The sequence below is a fragment of the Metopolophium dirhodum genome, chromosome 3 (genome assembly GCF_019925205.1).
Source record: "Metopolophium dirhodum isolate CAU chromosome 3, ASM1992520v1, whole genome shotgun sequence".
Taxonomy (NCBI): Eukaryota; Metazoa; Arthropoda; class Insecta; order Hemiptera; family Aphididae; genus Metopolophium; species Metopolophium dirhodum.
In genome coordinates, this window is record NC_083562.1 from 36,938,881 (window position 1) to 36,957,680 (window position 18,800).

At 36.5% G+C, this 18,800-nt stretch overlaps 2 protein-coding genes across 2 annotated transcripts; one reads left to right on the forward strand and one right to left on the reverse strand.

Annotated features, from left to right (window-relative positions):
- Positions 1–2,531: 2,531 nt before the first annotated feature.
- Positions 2,532–3,008, forward strand: LOC132940889 (histone H3). Its single transcript, XM_061008691.1, has one exon. It carries the CDS (start codon positions 2,566–2,568, stop codon positions 2,974–2,976), a length of 411 nt encoding a protein of 136 aa, XP_060864674.1. The 5' UTR covers positions 2,532–2,565; the 3' UTR covers positions 2,977–3,008.
- Positions 3,009–8,443: 5,435 nt separating this feature from the next.
- Positions 8,444–11,543, reverse strand: LOC132941185 (uncharacterized). Its single transcript, XM_061009123.1, has 2 exons — positions 11,211–11,543; positions 8,444–11,112 (listed from the first exon to the last, which is right to left on the reverse strand). Exons 1-2 carry the CDS (start codon positions 11,259–11,261, stop codon positions 9,799–9,801), a joined length of 1,365 nt encoding a protein of 454 aa, XP_060865106.1. The 5' UTR covers positions 11,262–11,543; the 3' UTR covers positions 8,444–9,798.
- Positions 11,544–18,800: the final 7,257 nt, after the last annotated feature.

The following is an 18,800-nucleotide window of genomic DNA, read 5'->3' on the forward strand; positions in this document are numbered from 1 at the left end:
GAAGGTGGACGGTGGGGATGGCGAGGCACGTGGACGTCCCTTCTTGGAACTCCCGGGTGTTTGCGCGGGGCCCTTCCGCTTGTTAGCTGTCTTGCCCATGGCAAGACCGTAACAAACTCAGGGTTTTAACACTGTAGCTCTGAAAAGAGCGATTTTCTGGTGGTGTGACGGGCGGTTTTAGGGGGGTTTGGTTTGGTCAGGGATGGGATTCTGCGGCAATGAGAGGGCGCGGCCCCTCGACAGATAAACGGTGGGAGGTGGATACCCGTCGCTTTCGCGACGGCTTACCTTGGGCGCTGGTGCCCTGTCGGAGTAGCGGTGAAAACGGCTGTTTTGAGTTGAAGGTTCGTGGTGTGAACCGTGGGCGCTGTTGCCCTGTTGAAGCAGTGAGAACGGCTGTTTTGTAGTTGAAGGTTCGTGGTGTGAACCGTGGGCGCTGTTGCCCTGTTGAAGCGTTGAAAACGGCTGGCTGTAGAGTAGTTGGCAGAGGACGTCTTGCTCGGATGTGAACTGAACGTGAAGTAGTGATGATGCCGGGGACATGAAAAGTCGTCTTATTTATTCGTTTTACGACGCACGCACGGCCAATCAAAATGCTCGATTGGATTTCTCCCACTCTCGAACAAACCGCAGTACACCGACCAATGGTAGCGACGCATACGGTTCCGATTCGTGTATATTTAACGGCGTATTTTGATTCCTTCGGGTAATATCTCTCATACGTACCTTACTCGCAACGCACAACACTGACCAATGGGACATCTTTCTTAACTCACTAGACCACCAAGACGGTTCAATATACAAACTCAACAAATGTCTCTTACACAAACGTCCAGCATCTCACCCACTAACCGGCCCCGACGGCCTAGTTTTTCCGGCCAACGAACGAGCAGAGCTGATAGCCGACTCGCTCGAACGTCAATTTCAAACAAACCCCGGCCCCGACTTACCAGACGTAACCGCTCACTCCCAGTACCTACAAGGCCTTGACATCACCCGATCTAACCTCTTTACCACTCCCGGCCAGATACAAGACATAATTCGCAACCTTCGCAAAAAGAAAGCCCCAGGTGACGACCTCATCACCAACACGGCTCTTAAATTCCTACCAAACAACATTATACTGTCCCTTACTCGGATCATCAACAGCGCCTTCAGAATCTGCTACTTTCCCCTTGCCCGGAAAAAAGCAGTCATCATCTCCATTCCCAAACCTGGCAAAGACCATAAACAACCCGAAAACTATAGACCAATCGCCCTCCTCTCCTCCCTGTCCAAAATTTACGAACGACTCATCCTCACCCACCTACAAGACAAACTCAAAAACAAAATCCGTCCCGAACAGTTCGCCTTCAGACCCGAACACTCGACCACACTACAACTGACCAAACTCACCCACCAACTGAGCGAAAACTTTAACAACGACTTAAACACTGCTTCCGTCTTCCTCGACGTGGAGAAAGCCTTCGACCGCGTCTGGCACGAAGGCCTACTCTACAAACTCTCCAAACTCAACATCTCGTTAGAAATCGTAAAAATCATCCAATCCTTTCTCACCGACCGTACTTTTACCACTAAAATCGAACACTCCTTCTCTACTACCAGACACGTACTCGCAGGAGTCCCTCAGGGCTCCTGTCTCTCACCGACGCTATACTTGACGTACATTAACGACATTCCAACGACTCCTAAAGCCAACCTCTCACTCTTCGCTGACGACACGATGTTCTTTACTAGTAACAAAAACCCCAAACGTGCAACCATACAACTACAACACCAACTCAACCTCGCGTCCAACTGGTTCCACAGGTGGCGAATCAAAATAAACCCCACCAAAACAGTAGGCGTCCTCTTCGGGCGTTCTAATACAACCCACATTCCACCTCTAACCATCGATAACCAACCCGTTAACTGGTCAAAACAGGCCAAATACTTAGGCGTCACGATTGGACGTAAACTTACATTCAACCAACACATTCAAGACGTAACCAAAAAAGCTACCCGCGTCCGTGGTATGCTTTACCCCTTACTTAACCGTACCAGTCCCGTTCCGCTGAAAACAAAACTTAACATACTTAAACTCTACGTGACCCCTATACTTACATATGCTGGCTCTTCCTGGGCACCCTTTATCGGCCCCTCCCATTGGAGACGTATCGAATCCGTCCAAAACATCGGCATACGCACGATAACCGGTATGCCCACCATCGTTAGAAACTCGGCCCTTTTAAAATCAGCCAACTTCAAATCTATTCAAAATTCCATTTGCTCTCAATCAAAAACAATGTTCTACAAAAACTCTTTTTCCGAATACGATCATATCCGCCTCTTAGGTAAAACCCACTCCCCTCCAACCACCAAACGTTTACTCAAACCATACCCATTAAATTGGACTGACTAACATAACTGAACCTACCAATCAACCACAAAATCCATCCACTAGTAGAGGCACAAGCCTGGAATAGTAAACGGCATAGCCGCCCCTCCCAAAGCAAAGTTCCTTCGGGTATCATTGTTCATTCATACTTGTCTGAGAATCTGTATTGACAATCAATCAATTGCGAGATGGCACGTACCAAGCAAACCGCCCGCAAGTCGACCGGAGGAAAGGCGCCCAGGAAGCAGCTGGCCACTAAAGCCGCACGTAAGAGCGCACCCGCCACCGGAGGAGTGAAGAAACCTCATCGTTACCGTCCCGGAACCGTCGCCCTCCGTGAAATCCGTCGTTACCAGAAGAGCACGGAACTGTTGATCCGCAAATTGCCGTTCCAACGTCTGGTGCGTGAGATAGCCCAGGACTTCAAGACCGACCTACGTTTCCAGAGCTCCGCCGTCATGGCTCTGCAAGAAGCTAGCGAGGCTTACCTGGTCGGTCTGTTCGAAGACACCAATCTGTGCGCCATCCACGCCAAACGTGTCACCATCATGCCGAAGGACATTCAATTGGCCCGTCGCATCCGCGGAGAACGTGCTTAAATATCCCGTCATTTCTTCATCATCATTTTAAAACGGCCCTTTTCAGGGCCATCACATTCCGTCGATTGTTTTATTATTCAAATCTTGTGCGCGGTTACGGTTTATCCTATATTAGGTACGTGTGAACAACTTTTACCTTAATTTCAAATACGATCTCTTAGACCCATAATAATATATATTGAATCGATTTTACATTTACTCTTGTGTGATAAAACTTTATTTCTTCAAATGTGATATGTGAATAACAATTGCATAGCATACCTAGAAATATATTTTCAATATACGAAACAAAAAAAAAAAATATTTAATGATTATAAACTTATAAATAATAACTTTTGACCTCTCTTACGAATATAATGATAATATTATATTACATTTTATAATAATAACCAATATTAGTAAGTTGGTGATATATCCATTATGACAATAATATTATTTATTATCCACTAATAATTTATTGTTCGACCAACTCTAATAAATTCAGATAGGTATCTCATCTACATCTAGATAATTTTATTTTATCTAAGCGCAACACTGATTATAATAATATATTATATAGGCCGCAGGATCGTATTTCGTATTATTCAATGACATGAAATCCATATTAATCAACACATCCATTACAACGACCAACTATAATACGTCTTCCCTCGTATTCTCTAGTTAATGACACTCTCTAAAATTAATTAGAATGGCACTGTCAACTCGTTGAGCTACGATGGTATGCGCTCGTCAATTCTTAGTTCGTTCCCATCTACTTGAAATGACTCAAAGAGTACATATTATTATTATCCCTTGGCACCACTATTCAGTTTGATAAAACTTCATTGACACATAGTACGTAGGTATATAGTATATACCGGCGCTGCTCCTATAAATTATAAAATGTAAGAACGTAAGAATGACTAAAATAATGTTGAACTCGGCTTTTCAGGTCGGAAACACTTTTATTGTATTAAAACAAACATAAATAAAACAGTTAGCAGATTCAGATTGCCTAGCCGGTACTGCGATCGGTGTTTCACACGCACGTCGTACCTACGTCCTCGCCGAATCACTCAGCGACAGCGGTGTTATAATATATAGACAATATTACTGTCGCCCCGGCACATCTTGCTTCGCTGGCCTGACATAATATGTCAATAATTATTTTGACGACTGTCTACAATATACGACAACACTCAATAATTATACAGCGCGAATCCCATGTATTAGGTACAAGCCTGGGCATAAACGAGTTAAAAAGTTTATTTTCATTAACTTTACTTTAATTGATATCATAAACTTAATAAATAACGAGTTGCTTTTAATCAAATTCAAGTTAAGTTAATTTATAAATAATTAAATAATAAATATGATAAAAATAAAAATTATTATTGATGATGCATACCTATTACGTAACCATATACTAGAATAGGAAATTAGAAATATAGTTAAATTTATTTATTGTTCCGTTAACCAGAATTCTTCAAGAAAAATAACTTAATTATAAGTCACATAGCAATAGCCAAATTAGGTGTATCGTATATTATATAAAGACGTACCATACCATACTGCGGCATACGGCCATATCGTAATAATAATAATCAATAAATACTAATAACTAATAAGTAATATGATATTATATTATTATATTGACATAGATACAAATCACAAATGTACAATTATCAAGAATATAATATCATTTAATATTTTCGCCACGAATAAGTTATTGTTTAATTAAAATCAATTAGGTTATGCTCGTATGTTGGCTATTTCCCGTGTTCAATAATATTTATGGTTTTTATCATTTTAAACCATATTAATGGGTATTCGTATAGATATTAAAAAAATAATAATAAGTTAATTGAAAATGTTCATATAACTTTTAACTTATAAGAGTTTAAAAAAAATTACGTTTACTGTTCAACTGTTTAAAATGTTTTCTTTCGACTTAACTTAACTCAGTTAAAAATCATCATTAACTTGATTAGGTATAACAATAACTCTGTATAATAATTACAACGTAATGTCATGCGTTCATAAATTATATTTTAGATATAAATATTTTAAAATACACTACATCTCTTTAGTCTCTTAGTAACCTTAATGTATCAATGTTTACAATTAATTAAACAACTGTACAAAAAGTTATCATGATCAAATTACATAATATTGAATGAGTCGGTCCAATTTCAACAGCATAATCAAATACAATCTATTCAAAGCATTTTTTCTGGATTGAATACATTTTTATAATAATAGTATAGTATCGGCCTTCAACTTCCTTCCAAGCAAAATGGTGTGGTTGCATGACTATATTTTCATTTTTTTTTCTTCTATTATTCTATCGTATTTCGTGTGGACAAGAGACATCACTTAACGCCATACTGTAATAATAATATTATGTTAGTTGGTCAAATACCTTGTTCACTCAATGGTTGTTTTATATTAATCTCCAAAAGTAAGACCATGTCAATGCGCATCGGGAAATCAAGATAAGCACGGGTGAGTTATTAATTATTATTTTGGTGTTCCTGAAAAGGACCGATTTAAATATTTTCCAATCGTTTTGTGGGGGGTACATATTTTTTTTTTTGGTGCCGGTGTCTTCTTCTTGGTGGGTGTTTTTTTCACTTTGGCCACAACCCACACAGCAATTCCATAATATCAATATTACAATAACTTTAAAACTGAATTATATTTTAAATATTATGATTATAAAGTTGGTTCAACATTTTATGAAGTTTAAAAATGTAATATTACAATTTATATATTTTCTCAATGATACAATTTAATTAGTTTAATAATATTTAAGTTTAAACCAAATGAAAATATTAAAATAATATTTTAGTTTTAATTTTAAACAAGGTTACTCTGACAATATTATTCTAACTTTTTATTTAAATTAAAATAATAATATTAAAATTTTAAATTCTTGTAAATATTTTACAAATATAAAATTATTAGTGTATAATAATATTGTATATCAATCTTAGGAGAACATTTAAAGCTAATTTAATTTATAATATTTTTATTTTTTATTTATTTAACATTGAAGTAACCAGTCCTTTATTAATAACCTGCATTATTGTTTGATAACACCACCGATAACGATGACTTTGATCTATCTATATAATAATATATATACTACTATTGTAAATACAATAATTCCTATTTATTAATCATAGTGTGATTAATATTTAGACTGCATTAGTCTTACCAAAAACTGAATAATTATAAATATTGAATATTAGTTATATATAATTTTTAACTCGATCCGTCACTTCCGTCTAGGGCAGGGATGGCAAATATAATTTTTCTAACATGCCAATTTATGACATAATTAAAAAAAAAAAATTTCAGCCGTGCGCCCGCCACTATTATTATTTGTTTTAACACTGAGAATTTTTACAAAATATAAATGAAAAATGAATGACAATAATGTAAAAATACAAAAAAAAAGGGAAAAAAAATTATTATTATTATATATATATATTGTTTGTTAGAAACCTTTTGCTTAGTATTACTTTAAAGATTTTTTATGTCTGGCGTTGATATGCTGTTGCTTGTGAAATTCAATTATTGGATGTCCAACTATTGTAGTAAGTTATAAACAGCTATCAGGGGGGGCTAGGGGGCTATAGCCCCGGGCTGCAAGTTGAAAGGGGCCACAATGTGTCAACTCATTTTTTTTAAAACATTATTATAACTTATAAATTTTAAATTTATGTCATATGAAAATGGACTATGGACTTGGATACTCCATTATACCGACACACAATAGATCCAATTATAGGTATAGTGGTCGTCAGCTATATAGGGCTAGGATTTATATAAGCAATAACAGCATGTATTTTTTTACGTCCAGATGGAGTTTTAGTGAGTAATGTCCGCGATATATATTATATTCTGATGAGAAAAGTACTATTTTTATTTTGCATGTTTTTGCAATATTTTATTGAATACTTAGTATGATCGTACCATCAAAAAATATCTTAAATACAATATATAAATATACGTATGTATTGTATTTAATCTGGTAATAATTAAAATGACCAAACTATAGGTATATAACTTGGTTTTTTGGTCCAACATAAATTTTATTTTTATAAATACGCAATCCAATGGTAGCGTGGTACAATATATGCAATAAAAGAATGAATAATTTGACGGAGAAAGATAAACACAATAAATAAATAAGGCATACTAAAATAATATTATTGAGGTATGTGATAATTGATAAATAAAATATAAATCATTTTTAATTTTTAATCTCAATATTATAATATTATATATATATATTATAATATATATAATAATATATAGTCATTAATAAGACAATCAGCCAATCACTGATGTATTATTATTCATTATAGTTCATAACTATTTAGATCTCCGAGATAGCAGATAATAGATAATTATATATAATAGATCTTAAAGATTTTGTGTTCACTATATATATGCAACTATACACGGAAAACTAAATATTTCCAAAAACTATTTAATATTGTTACATATTTGGAGTTTTCTCTTTAGATGGCTTAATACCACACCGAGTACTTGCGTTTAAAGGGATAAAAATCATGAAAATCGATACAGTAGAATTTCAGATATAACTTGACAAAAAATCATCTCACGTTTTAATAATATTAGTAATATAATATATTAAGATATAACATTGCATCTATGATAGGGCCCTATAATAGCCTGTATGCACGCGTTTCATACGCATCGCGTACGGGGACGTGTTCGCCCGCGTATCTTTGCTTTGCTTTGCTTTGAAAGGGATGGCTATACCGTTTACTATTCCAGGCTTAGCCTCTACTAGTGGATGGAAATTAAGAAGAAATGGTTAGATTTATTGGTCTGCCCAAGAGAGTGGGTAGGGTTTCAATTTACGTTTAGTATTTGGGGGAGGGTGTGTTTTACCTAGAAGTCGGATGTAAGTATGATTCGAGAAAGAATTTTTGTAGAACATTGATTTGGTTTGGGAACGAATGGAGTTTTGAATAGATTTGAAATTTGTCGATTTTAGAAGGACCGAATTTTTAACGATAGTGGGCAAACCTGTTATCGTGCGAATGCCGATGTTTTGAACAGATTCGATACGTCTCCAATGTGAGGGACCGATGAAAGGAGCCCAAGAGGGGCCAGCATATGAAAGAATTGGAGAGACGTAGAGTTTTAGAATATTGAGCTTTGAAGATTTTGGGACAGGGCTAGAACGGTTGAGAATGGGGTAAAGAATTCCGCGGACGCGAGTGGCTTTTTTGGTGATGTCTTGAACGTGTTTGTCGAAGGTGAGTTTGCGTCCTATTGTAACGCCGAGGTATTTGGCATGATTGGACCAAGTCACTGGATGGTTGTCGAGTAGTAGTGGTGGGATGTGAGTAGTATTGGAACGTCCGAAAAGAATACCTATTGTTTTAGTAGGGTTTATTTTAATTTTCCAGCGATGAAACCATGTGGTAGCTATACTCTTTTTCAAATGAGAACGCACCGGGTCGCGCATCGTTATCAGAGGCGGAACCACAAGCCCCTCCCACAAAGTTAGTAATTAATTTCTGATTAGTCGCCAATGATCGGCTACTTTCGACGCCGCCGGGCATACAGAATGTTCAATTATTATTATAATTATTATCTACCGCATCATACTGTTGCACGCCACAGAATATTATTATTTTTATACTCAAATACGTAAACACTTACGGATTATTATTATTCATTATTTATTGATGTATTTCTTATAGTATACATATTGTCGATATTATGGCATCGTGGTAATATGGTATCTATAATAATACCTATATATTTTAATTCTTAAAACAAAATTATTAAATCGTCCATAGCAGTCGTAGCAGGCTGTGGTGCCAGTTCACCACAGGGACTTGTTGAGTCCATAGTATTTACCTATAGCAGAGTAGGGCGTTATTCGAATGAAATTTTATTTAGATGATTATTGAGATAACATTTTATTCGAATAAATAATTAATCGAATACATATTTATTCGAATAATTATCTAGATAAAATTTGGCCCAACTCTGACCTATAGTATAATATATATTGTGTACGTCCGGCGGCGGGCCGCACGAGGTTATTGTGATGAGAATGTACGTTTTGAAATTCGAACATTCATAGCAGGTCGGCGAAGATTTCGTACACATTTTTGGCGATAATATACTTGGTGTGTTATTAATTATTATATATATATAAAGTATAGCATCGTGGGGACCATTATATTATATTATGTTATACGTACACAATATTAACGCGTGTATATAAATGCTATACTTATATATATATTTTTTTTAGTACATCCATGTGTTAGGGTCTAAATGGGATAATTATATATACTTATATATATATATACTTATATATATATATACACACACACACCTATTATACCTAATATATAATATATTATGATGTATATCAACTCATATATTATAATACGCATTTATATAAGTACGACACTAATCGTACCTATATAATATTGAATTTAAAGATTTTTTTGGCTCTTCATGATTGTATAATTATTAGATATGTATTTAAATTAATCAAACGGTTCATTAAATTGATTTCGATCAGATAGGTAGTTAGTTTATAATTGTATATCACTTACAACAAAAAAACATTTAAAAATTTTTTTTTTATACATATAAATGTATATAAATATATATACTTCATTATTTTATTTGATTATATTATACACAGAAACACGATGGATAGGTTTATGGATGATATTTTAATAAGTACAGAAAACCATTTGTTTAATATTTCTTTTTTTATTACACATAAAAAAAAAATAAAAATTACAAATATAAAAAATAAAAATACATTTAGTCAGACTCAGACTCGAAAGAGGAATTACTTACATTGATGACAACAGGTTCTACTTCTGCAGACAACATTTGGTCAACGATGAAATCCATTTCGTAGAATTTTTTTTCGATTTTTTCGGTATGACTTATGAAATTTTTCCACATAACGGAATTTACCCGTTCGATACCTTCCAACAACAAGTTTTTCACATCAGGTAATTTGTAGCTGGTATTGTTTATTTTGACGTGATGTTTGACTGATGACCAAGCCAGCTCTATCGGATTTAACTCACAATGGTACGGTGGGAGTCTTAAGATGGTGCGATTGTGTTCTTTGGCCAGTTCGTCAATTACATATTTGTCGTGCATTGGTTTAATTCTGCGTACTATTTCAAGTAGTCGAGGAATTACCATAGGCTTGTCGATAACTTCACCTTTTTCTTCCAACCATTTAATTATGTCCGCCTTTTTTGTTGATGTAGTAGGTATTTTGTCTGCCTTTACTGAATGGTATGATGCGTTATCCATAACGATGACACAGTTTTCTTTTAGTTTTGGTAATATATTTTGCATCCATTCAAAAAATGTGTCACCGTTCATCTCGTCATGATAATCATTCGTGTTTTTTTTTGACTCAAAACATAGGAGTCCACCTGGTACAAACCCGTCTTCCGACCCTATGTGTAGAATGATCAGTCGTTTGCCTTTCCCTGTTGGATTTTTCGGCCCTGTTGTGAGGCCTCGAACAAATGCATCATGGCACGATTTGACGGTTTTGTCTACCCATGTTTTGTTGGTACATTCTCCTGCATTGACCCACGTTTCGTCCAGGTAGTACATGTGTCTCCCTTCTTCCCGGTATTTCTTTATATCCTCCAAGTAATGTTGACGCCATACAACTATTTCGTCTCTTTCGACGAGAGCACTATTGCGGCTTCGTTTGGTGTATTCGAAATCCATGGTTTTTAAAAGACGATATAAATTGGTTTCTGATACATACGGTAAACTATCGTCGTCCTTAATAACTGCGTATATTTTGGCCAATGTAGGAATGGTTTTGTTGTACCAAAAAGAATGTACATGACGACGCACAGTGTTACGATGTAAATCATCGAAATCGTCTTTAAACGATTTCTTACATCGTTTTCTGTTTGGAGACATCACAGTCTTTGAGGTATTGTACTCACTAATAGTGTTTGAAATTGTTCTTTGCCCAATGCCTAGGCGTTTGGAAAGAACTATCCGACATTCCCTAATAGTGATTTTCGGATTGTTTTTCAACTCCATTTTGTACGCATTGATAATCATCACTTTTTGACTTGATGAAACAAACTGGAATAAATAAATGTATGATAATAATATTATTGTATACATTGCAAATAACATAATATACACTATTCTATAATATAATTAATCACAATAATACAAACCTTTCCCTTTGGATTTTTTTTTGTTGGTGTAACAATTATTTCGTCATCCATAATTTTGTCCAATAAGCAGGACACGATAAAAAAAATAATTTAAACGCACAAATCCAAGCCAAAATTCAATATATTTACTGAGCGCGCGTAAACAAAACAGTAGATATCGTTTCACATATTGTGCGAACGGCCGTCAATGTTGTGGAAATACAACTCACTACGTATACAAGGTGGCACCACCTACGACAGCTGAAACTGTCGGGAGTGGGGAGGCCATGCGCGCGTTTCGACCGGTTTTCGTCCGCCGCCCGGTGCGTTCTCATTTGAAAAAGAGTATAGGTTGCGTTGGTGTTGTAATTGTATGGCTGCACGTTTCGGGTTTTTGTCGAAAGTAAAGAACATAGTGTCGTCAGCGAATAGTGAGAGGTGAGCTTTAGGAGTTGTTGGTATGTCGTTAATGTAAGTCAAGTAGAGAGTAGGTGAAAGGCAGGATCCTTGAGGGACGCCTGCGAGTATGTGTCTGGTGGACGAGAATGAGTCTTCGATTTTTGTGACAAAAGTGCGGTCAGTGAGAAAGGATTCGATGATTTTAACGATTTCAGTCGAGATGTTGAGTTGGGACAGTTTGTAGAGGAGGCCGACGTGCCAGACCCGGTCGAAGGCTTTTTCCACGTCAAGGAAAATGGAGGCGGTGTTACCGTTTTTGTTAAAGTTCTGACTAAGTTGGTGAGTAAGTTTGGTCAGTTGTAGAGTGGTAGAGTGTTCAGGTCTGAAGGCAAATTGTTCTGGGCGGATTTTGTCTCGAAGATTGGTTTGAAGGTGAGAGAGGATGATTCGTTCGTAAATTTTTGATATTGAGGAGAGTAGAGCGATAGGTCGGTAATTTTCGGGAAGTTTGTGATCTTTACCCGGCTTAGGGATGGAAATTATTACTGCTTTTTTCCAAGCACGTGGAAAGTAGCAAATTCTGAGGGAGCAATTTATAACTTGTGTTAGGGAAAGTAGAATGTTATTCGGTAGAAATTTAAGAGCAGTGTTGGTGATGAGATCGACACCAGGGGCTTTCTTTTTGCGGAGGTTGTTTATGATTTTTTGGATTGTGCCAGGGGTGGTGAATAAATTAGATTTGGTGATACATATGTTTCGAAGTAAGTTGGAGTGGGCAGAAACTTCTGGAAGGTCGGGACCAGGGTTTGGTTGGAATTGGAGTTCGAGAGAGTCAGCTATCAGCTCGGCTCGATCGATGGCCGGAAAAACTAGACCGTTGGGGCCGGTGAGAGGGTGGGATGCAGGACGTTTGTGGAGGAGACATTTGTTTAGTTTGTATATAGAGCCGTCCTGATGGTCAAGAGAATTAAGAAAAATGTCCCACTGGTCAGTTTTGTGAGTTTCGAGTAAAGTTCTGATTAGTGAGATTTTGGCGTTAAGTTGACGTTTGGTAGTCGGGTCACGGTTTCCTTGCCATTGACGGCGTAATTGGTTTTTTTCAGTTATTTCAAGTTTTATGTAGTCAGGTAGTAAAAAGGAAGAGTTTTTGTGTTTAGGGGTAAATACGCTAGCTTCGATCGCGTGTTGTATGTTTTTGGTGAGAGTATCAATTGCCAAGTCGATTGACTCACTGTTGATGGTCGGTCGTTCAGTTGGGCTTGGTAAGTTGGATAGGATTGTCTTGTATTTTGTCCAGTTAATGAAGCGGTTAGTCGTTGGAGGGGACGATGATACCGGAATACACAAGGTCTCCAGAAGGATAGGGTTGTGGTCAGAAGATAGCTCGTTGAGGTTGTCGATTTGAGTAGGATAAGGTAGTCGAACGAGTGCGATGTCAAGTATGTCAGGTCTGTATCTAGCGTTTGTCGGGAAGTGTGTGGGGGATGAGGGAGCAGTAATGGTATAGTCCGATTGTTGAACGTGGTCGAAAAGTACGCGACCGGCAGCGTTTGTCGAGTGGCTATACCAGAGAGGGTGTTTGGCGTTGAAGTCACCTGCAGAGATTTGCCATTCGGCACTTTGGGTCAACAAGTCCAAGTCGTGAGACGTGAGTGTTGCACCTGGTGGTTTGTATACCGCTGATACAAGGACTTCGTGGCCGTTTAGTTGGATGAGGACAGAAGAGGTTTGAATGAGTGTGTTAAGAGTTATAGGTTGATGAATGATGCGTCGGTGGATTAGAACAGCCGTGCCGCCGTGAGCAGGCGAGCCGCGGACGGGCGGCAGGTCATTCCTGTATGTGAAGAAATTTGGAATGTGAAGTTGGGTAGAAGGAGATAGACGGGTTTCATTTAGTAGGATTATGTCAGTTTTCAGTAGGAGAGCGAGGGAGCGTAGTTCGTTGAGTTTGTTTTTGATGCCGTTGGAGTTCCAAAATAGGATTTTTAAGTTATTCATTTGGGGGTGAGAGAATGGACAGGAATGTTTTGATCGTTGATTCTATGAGAGTTTTCGGATCATGATTATTGGATATCGCAGTTAGTAGGTTGGTGAGCAGGTTTAGTATCAGCGACAAGTTTAGTTGAGGGACTGGAGAATTTGAAGAAGTGAGCGCTGATTTTGATGTTGCTGCGGAGTATGTCAATGTAGTGTTTTGATTAGGGTGAGGTGGTGGCGGAGGGGGGGTTGAGGTTGGGTGTGAGGATTTATTTTGAACGAAGTCTTGGGTTGGAGTTGGAGTTACCTGCTGTTTCTGAGCCATGAATTGGGGGCAGCCACGAAAGTTTGCCGTGTGTGGTTTTCGGCGCATTTTACACACCGAGGTGGGTGACCGCAGTTTCGAGAGCCATGGCCAAAACGTTGACATGAAAAGCATTGAGCGGGTCCAGAAGGTTTTAGTGGTTCAACTGAGATTTGCAAGTAAAACAAGTTTGTCAGAAGAAATATGTCCTTAGCAGTCTGATTAGCAGCGATGTGCACTACACATATCGGCATAGGTTTTTCAGGGTGCCAAAGCGGCGGACGTAGTTCACGGAGTACCCTAGAGTAACTAGCTCGTCTTTAAGTTCATCAGTAGATATATCGGTTGGAATGCCCTTTAGAACGATTTTTACCGAGCGTTCCTCGGGGAGAGAAAAAGTGTGGAATTCGGTGCCTAGGTGTAATAGAGTCTTTTGGATTAGGTGGAATTGGGTGGTATCGGTTGCCCGTAGGGTTACCCGGTCGCCGGAGGATTTTGCTGATAGAGAGCTCGGTTGCAAGTTTTGGAGTGAATAGATGGTGGGCGCGGCCTTCCGCCAGGAAGCGGAACTCAGTATGATAGGTGGAGGTCTGGAGATTGAAGGAGTTTTGGACGGAACTTGGGCGGTTGAGAGTGAAGTTTTTACTGAGTGTACGGAAGTAAGTGATGATAGGGAGTGGTGGGTTGAGGTGCTAGAGTCGGAGAAAGTGTCTATGGTTTCAGAGTCGGATGTACTGGAATTAGATTGTATTGGGGAAGGGGGAGTTGATCGTTGTTTTGGTATTTTCGGAGGTGGTTTGGTCGAGGGGTCTCCGACCTTCCTACGTTTGTTGTTCCTGGTCATTTCAGTGGGTGTGGGATGTTGGGGAGGGGATGCTGTGGCAATGTGAGGGCGCGGCCCCACGACAGCTGTTGACGGAGGGACGTCGCTTCCGCGGCGGCTTACTTGTGGGCGCTGGTGCCCGGTCGGAGAGCGGTGAAAACGGCTGATTTGTGTTGACGTCGACGTCGCTTCCGCGGCGGCTTGTTTTGGGCGCTGGTGCCCTGTCGAGAGCGGTGAAAACGGCTGTTGGTGAAGACGTCGCTTCCGCGGCGGCTTGCTGTTGGCGCTGGTGCCCTGTTGAGAGCCGTGAGAACGGCTGATTTGGTGACGGTTCGGGTGTGAACCGTGGGCGCTGATGCCCTGTTGAGAGCGGTGAGAACGGCTGTTTAGTTACGGTTCGGGTGTGAACCGTGGGCGCTGATGCCCTGTTGAAAGCGGTGAATACGGCTGTTTGAGGAACTGCTGCTGAAAGCTGGCTGCAAGTTGAGTGGTGTAGGACTTGTTCGGATGTGAACTAGTGACAGAATGATATGATATACAGAATGAATGCCCGCGTATCCAACAACGAGTCGCGTTTTATACGCGTCCATGTGAAACAGTCAATATATAAATCACGTAATTCTGAACGCGACCGCGACGTATGAAACGTGCGCGTACGATATGAAACGGGCCTAAAGATGAAGATTTTAATATGATTTGTGGAATTGCTATTGAGTATTAATACTATTGACTATAACCAACTATAACATTGGTGATCAAATCGTAATATTGTTAAACTAATAATAATATCAAATTATATTCGTCATACCTACAGAAGAAAACTGTTTCAAATCGAAAATTCTAAGTTTTCACTTTTCAACAGCTTTGGTAAGTAAAATCTTACGTTATTAATTTGTTTTAATTTTACTTTACTTATACAGCCATATAGGTACCTATATATCTGTTAAGAAGACGTGAACGCCACACACATATTTTGTAATTTGTTGTCTCCGTCTTACAAACGTACTATAAAAAAAAATATATGTTCTATAGTACTACATATCAAATTGACGTTCGGTATATAGAACCAATTTATTGTGCTTTTAAAAAAAAATAATATGCAATCTGTTTTGGTTTTGTAACATACCTACTGTTTTTAAAAACATTTAGATTTTCTCGTCTGTGTTGGGAAAATATGAATTTATATTTTGTTTTTGTTTTCATGCTTTATGCAGACCAACAATATAGCATTAGAGTGAATTAATATACCTATAATCAAACTTAAATAGTAAGTACATATTATCTGTGTTTATACATTATTTTTTTACGACCTTTTAATTTTTAATAGGGTTATGATCATTTTTATAATATTTTACATACTCACAATTTTCATAAAAATTAAAATATTTAAATAAAAAACCAACATACATAATGTTAATTCCAAACCCTATTATAAATGCCTTTAAGCTTGATAATAGGTTTTAACTTTAATATATCAAAGCTCACAACACAAAATTGTTTCATGATGTACTATTGTTTAATAGATGAGAATACATTAATATAGGTTAATTATATATCAGGTATATTAATATAGGTACGGTTAGTTTAGGTAGTTAAGTAGTTTGATAGGTTTTTTTTGATAGCACTACTAACCAATAATTAAAATTATTTTAAATTAAATTTAAAAAACCTAATGTTCTCAAACTGATAACTTAAATTGTAGTTATGTTATCAAAAAAATAAAAACGCTACGACACAGATAAAGTTCTTCCTTGTGCGTTGTAGAATTTGGGTAATTCAACAATAATAAATAGAGATAGTACATTAATTGTAAGACGAAGACAACAAATGTGGGTATCACGTCCTTTTAAACATTCTTAGTAAGTTTATAATATAAGTAATATAATATATATATATATATATTAATATTAAATAAATGCATGTTTTGGTTATGAACATTTTAGGAATTATAATTTTAAAAATGTATAATATATAATATATTTTTTATAATATTAAGTTTGATAAAATTGATTTATGATTAGAAACATAGATACGATGCTAGGTACAATTGTTACCTCATATATATTACTATTTTTTTTTTTTCAGTAAGATGATTAAAAGTAATAGGACTAGAAACAGGAAAATTAAAGAGGAACGAGATTTAGTGAATAATTTATTTACATTGGACCAGGGTACAGAGTCTGATACATTTATCATTTCTAGTAATACAAGACAGGATAATAGTAATATCCCCGTATTAACATTAGATAATTTAACTCCTAGACTTGATCCAAATCTGGCATCAGGTGTTCATCAACCACATTCAAATTCTTTATTGTCTAGTGTATCAACAGTTGATAATTTGTCCAAAAAGCAATCTACTGATAATAGTAATTCCTTAGTACTTGATACAACAACATTACCAAATCTTAATGATAGTCTTGCACATTGGGCTGTTAACCATAATGTTCCAATGACTACAGTGAATTCATTATTATCATTATTAAGAACCCACAAATGTTTTTCATCCTTACCTAAAGATAGTAGAACACTTTTACATACATCTTCTAAATTTGATTATACTCTACGAGTCGTAGAACCTGGCTTGTATTACCATTTTGGAATTGCTAAAGGCATTCTCCAAAATTATGTGGCAAATGAAAATTATTTTTCATTAAAAATTGCTGTAGGTATTGACGGACTCCCTCTTTCAAAATCCAGTGGAAGTCAATTTTGGCCTATTTTAGCTTACATAATAACTACAAATAAGAAATCTCAAGTTTTTCCAGTTGGAATGTATCATGGGTATACGAAACCCAATGATAGTGATGATTATTTATTAGATTTTGTTAATGAGGCAGTAGAATTATCATTAAATGGGATAGTTGCACAAAATAAGAAAATTAATGTTTCATTTAATGTCTTCTGTTGTGATGCACCAGCCAAGAGTTTTGTCCTCAAAACCAAAGGACATTCTGGATTTTCATCATGTTCACGATGTAAAATCGAAGGAGAATACATTAATAATCGTGTTTGTTTCCCATATAATAGAAATAAATCTGCTTTAAGAACTGATACAGAGTATAGAAATTGTACTGATGAAGATTTCCATACATCAACATCTCCTTCAATTCTTACCAGAATACCCAATTTTGATATTTCTAAATCGTTTGTGCTAGATTATATGCACTTAGTAACATTGGGTGTGATGCGTAAACTTATTTCATTTTGGGTTATCAGAGGTCCAGCCAATGTTCGCCTACCAGGAAGAAAAATTAATGAAATAACTAAATTACTATTAGAAATAAAGCCTTATATACCTTTGGAATTTTCTAGAAAACCTCGAGAAGTGCAAGATATTTGTCGTTGGAAAGCAACCGAATTGCGTTTGTTTTTAATTTATCTTGGTCCTTTAATTCTTGATGGTATTTTATCAACTAATTGCTTAGTTAACTTTATGGCATTAAATGTGGCAATGGTAATTTTACTAAGTCCGGATAAAGTTCATTATTCAGAGTATGCTCAACAATTATTGGATTATTTTGTAATGACATTTGATAAAATATATGGAAATTTCAATGTTTCTCATAACATTCATGGGCTTCTTCATATCACATCTGATTATGACCGTTATGGTCCACTTGATCAATGTAGTTGTTTTCCGTTTGAAAACCATATGAAGGAAATTAAAGTAGCTCTAAGAAAAAGTGAAAAACCTCTTCAACAATTTATTTGTCGGTACAATGAAAAGTGTCATGTCCGTAATCAAAACTTCAATCAAATTAACAAAGAATTTACTTTAAAAAAAATGCACAATAATGGTCCATTACTTGAATATTTAAATTATCTACAATATCACCAGATTATTTTTGAAAATTTTACTCTAAAAACTAACAATGACAAAGACTGCTATATTTTAACTCATTGTGGTCAGATTGTAAAATGTGCAAATATTATACGTGAAAAAATTGATAGTGTTACATTCATAGTGGGTCAAATCTTTTTAAACAAGTTTCCAGCATATACTAAACCTATTTGCTCTTCAATTTTAAATATTTACAAAGTTGATAATCTCATGGATAATCTTAAGGTCTGGAATATTATTGACATAAAATATAAAATGATGGTG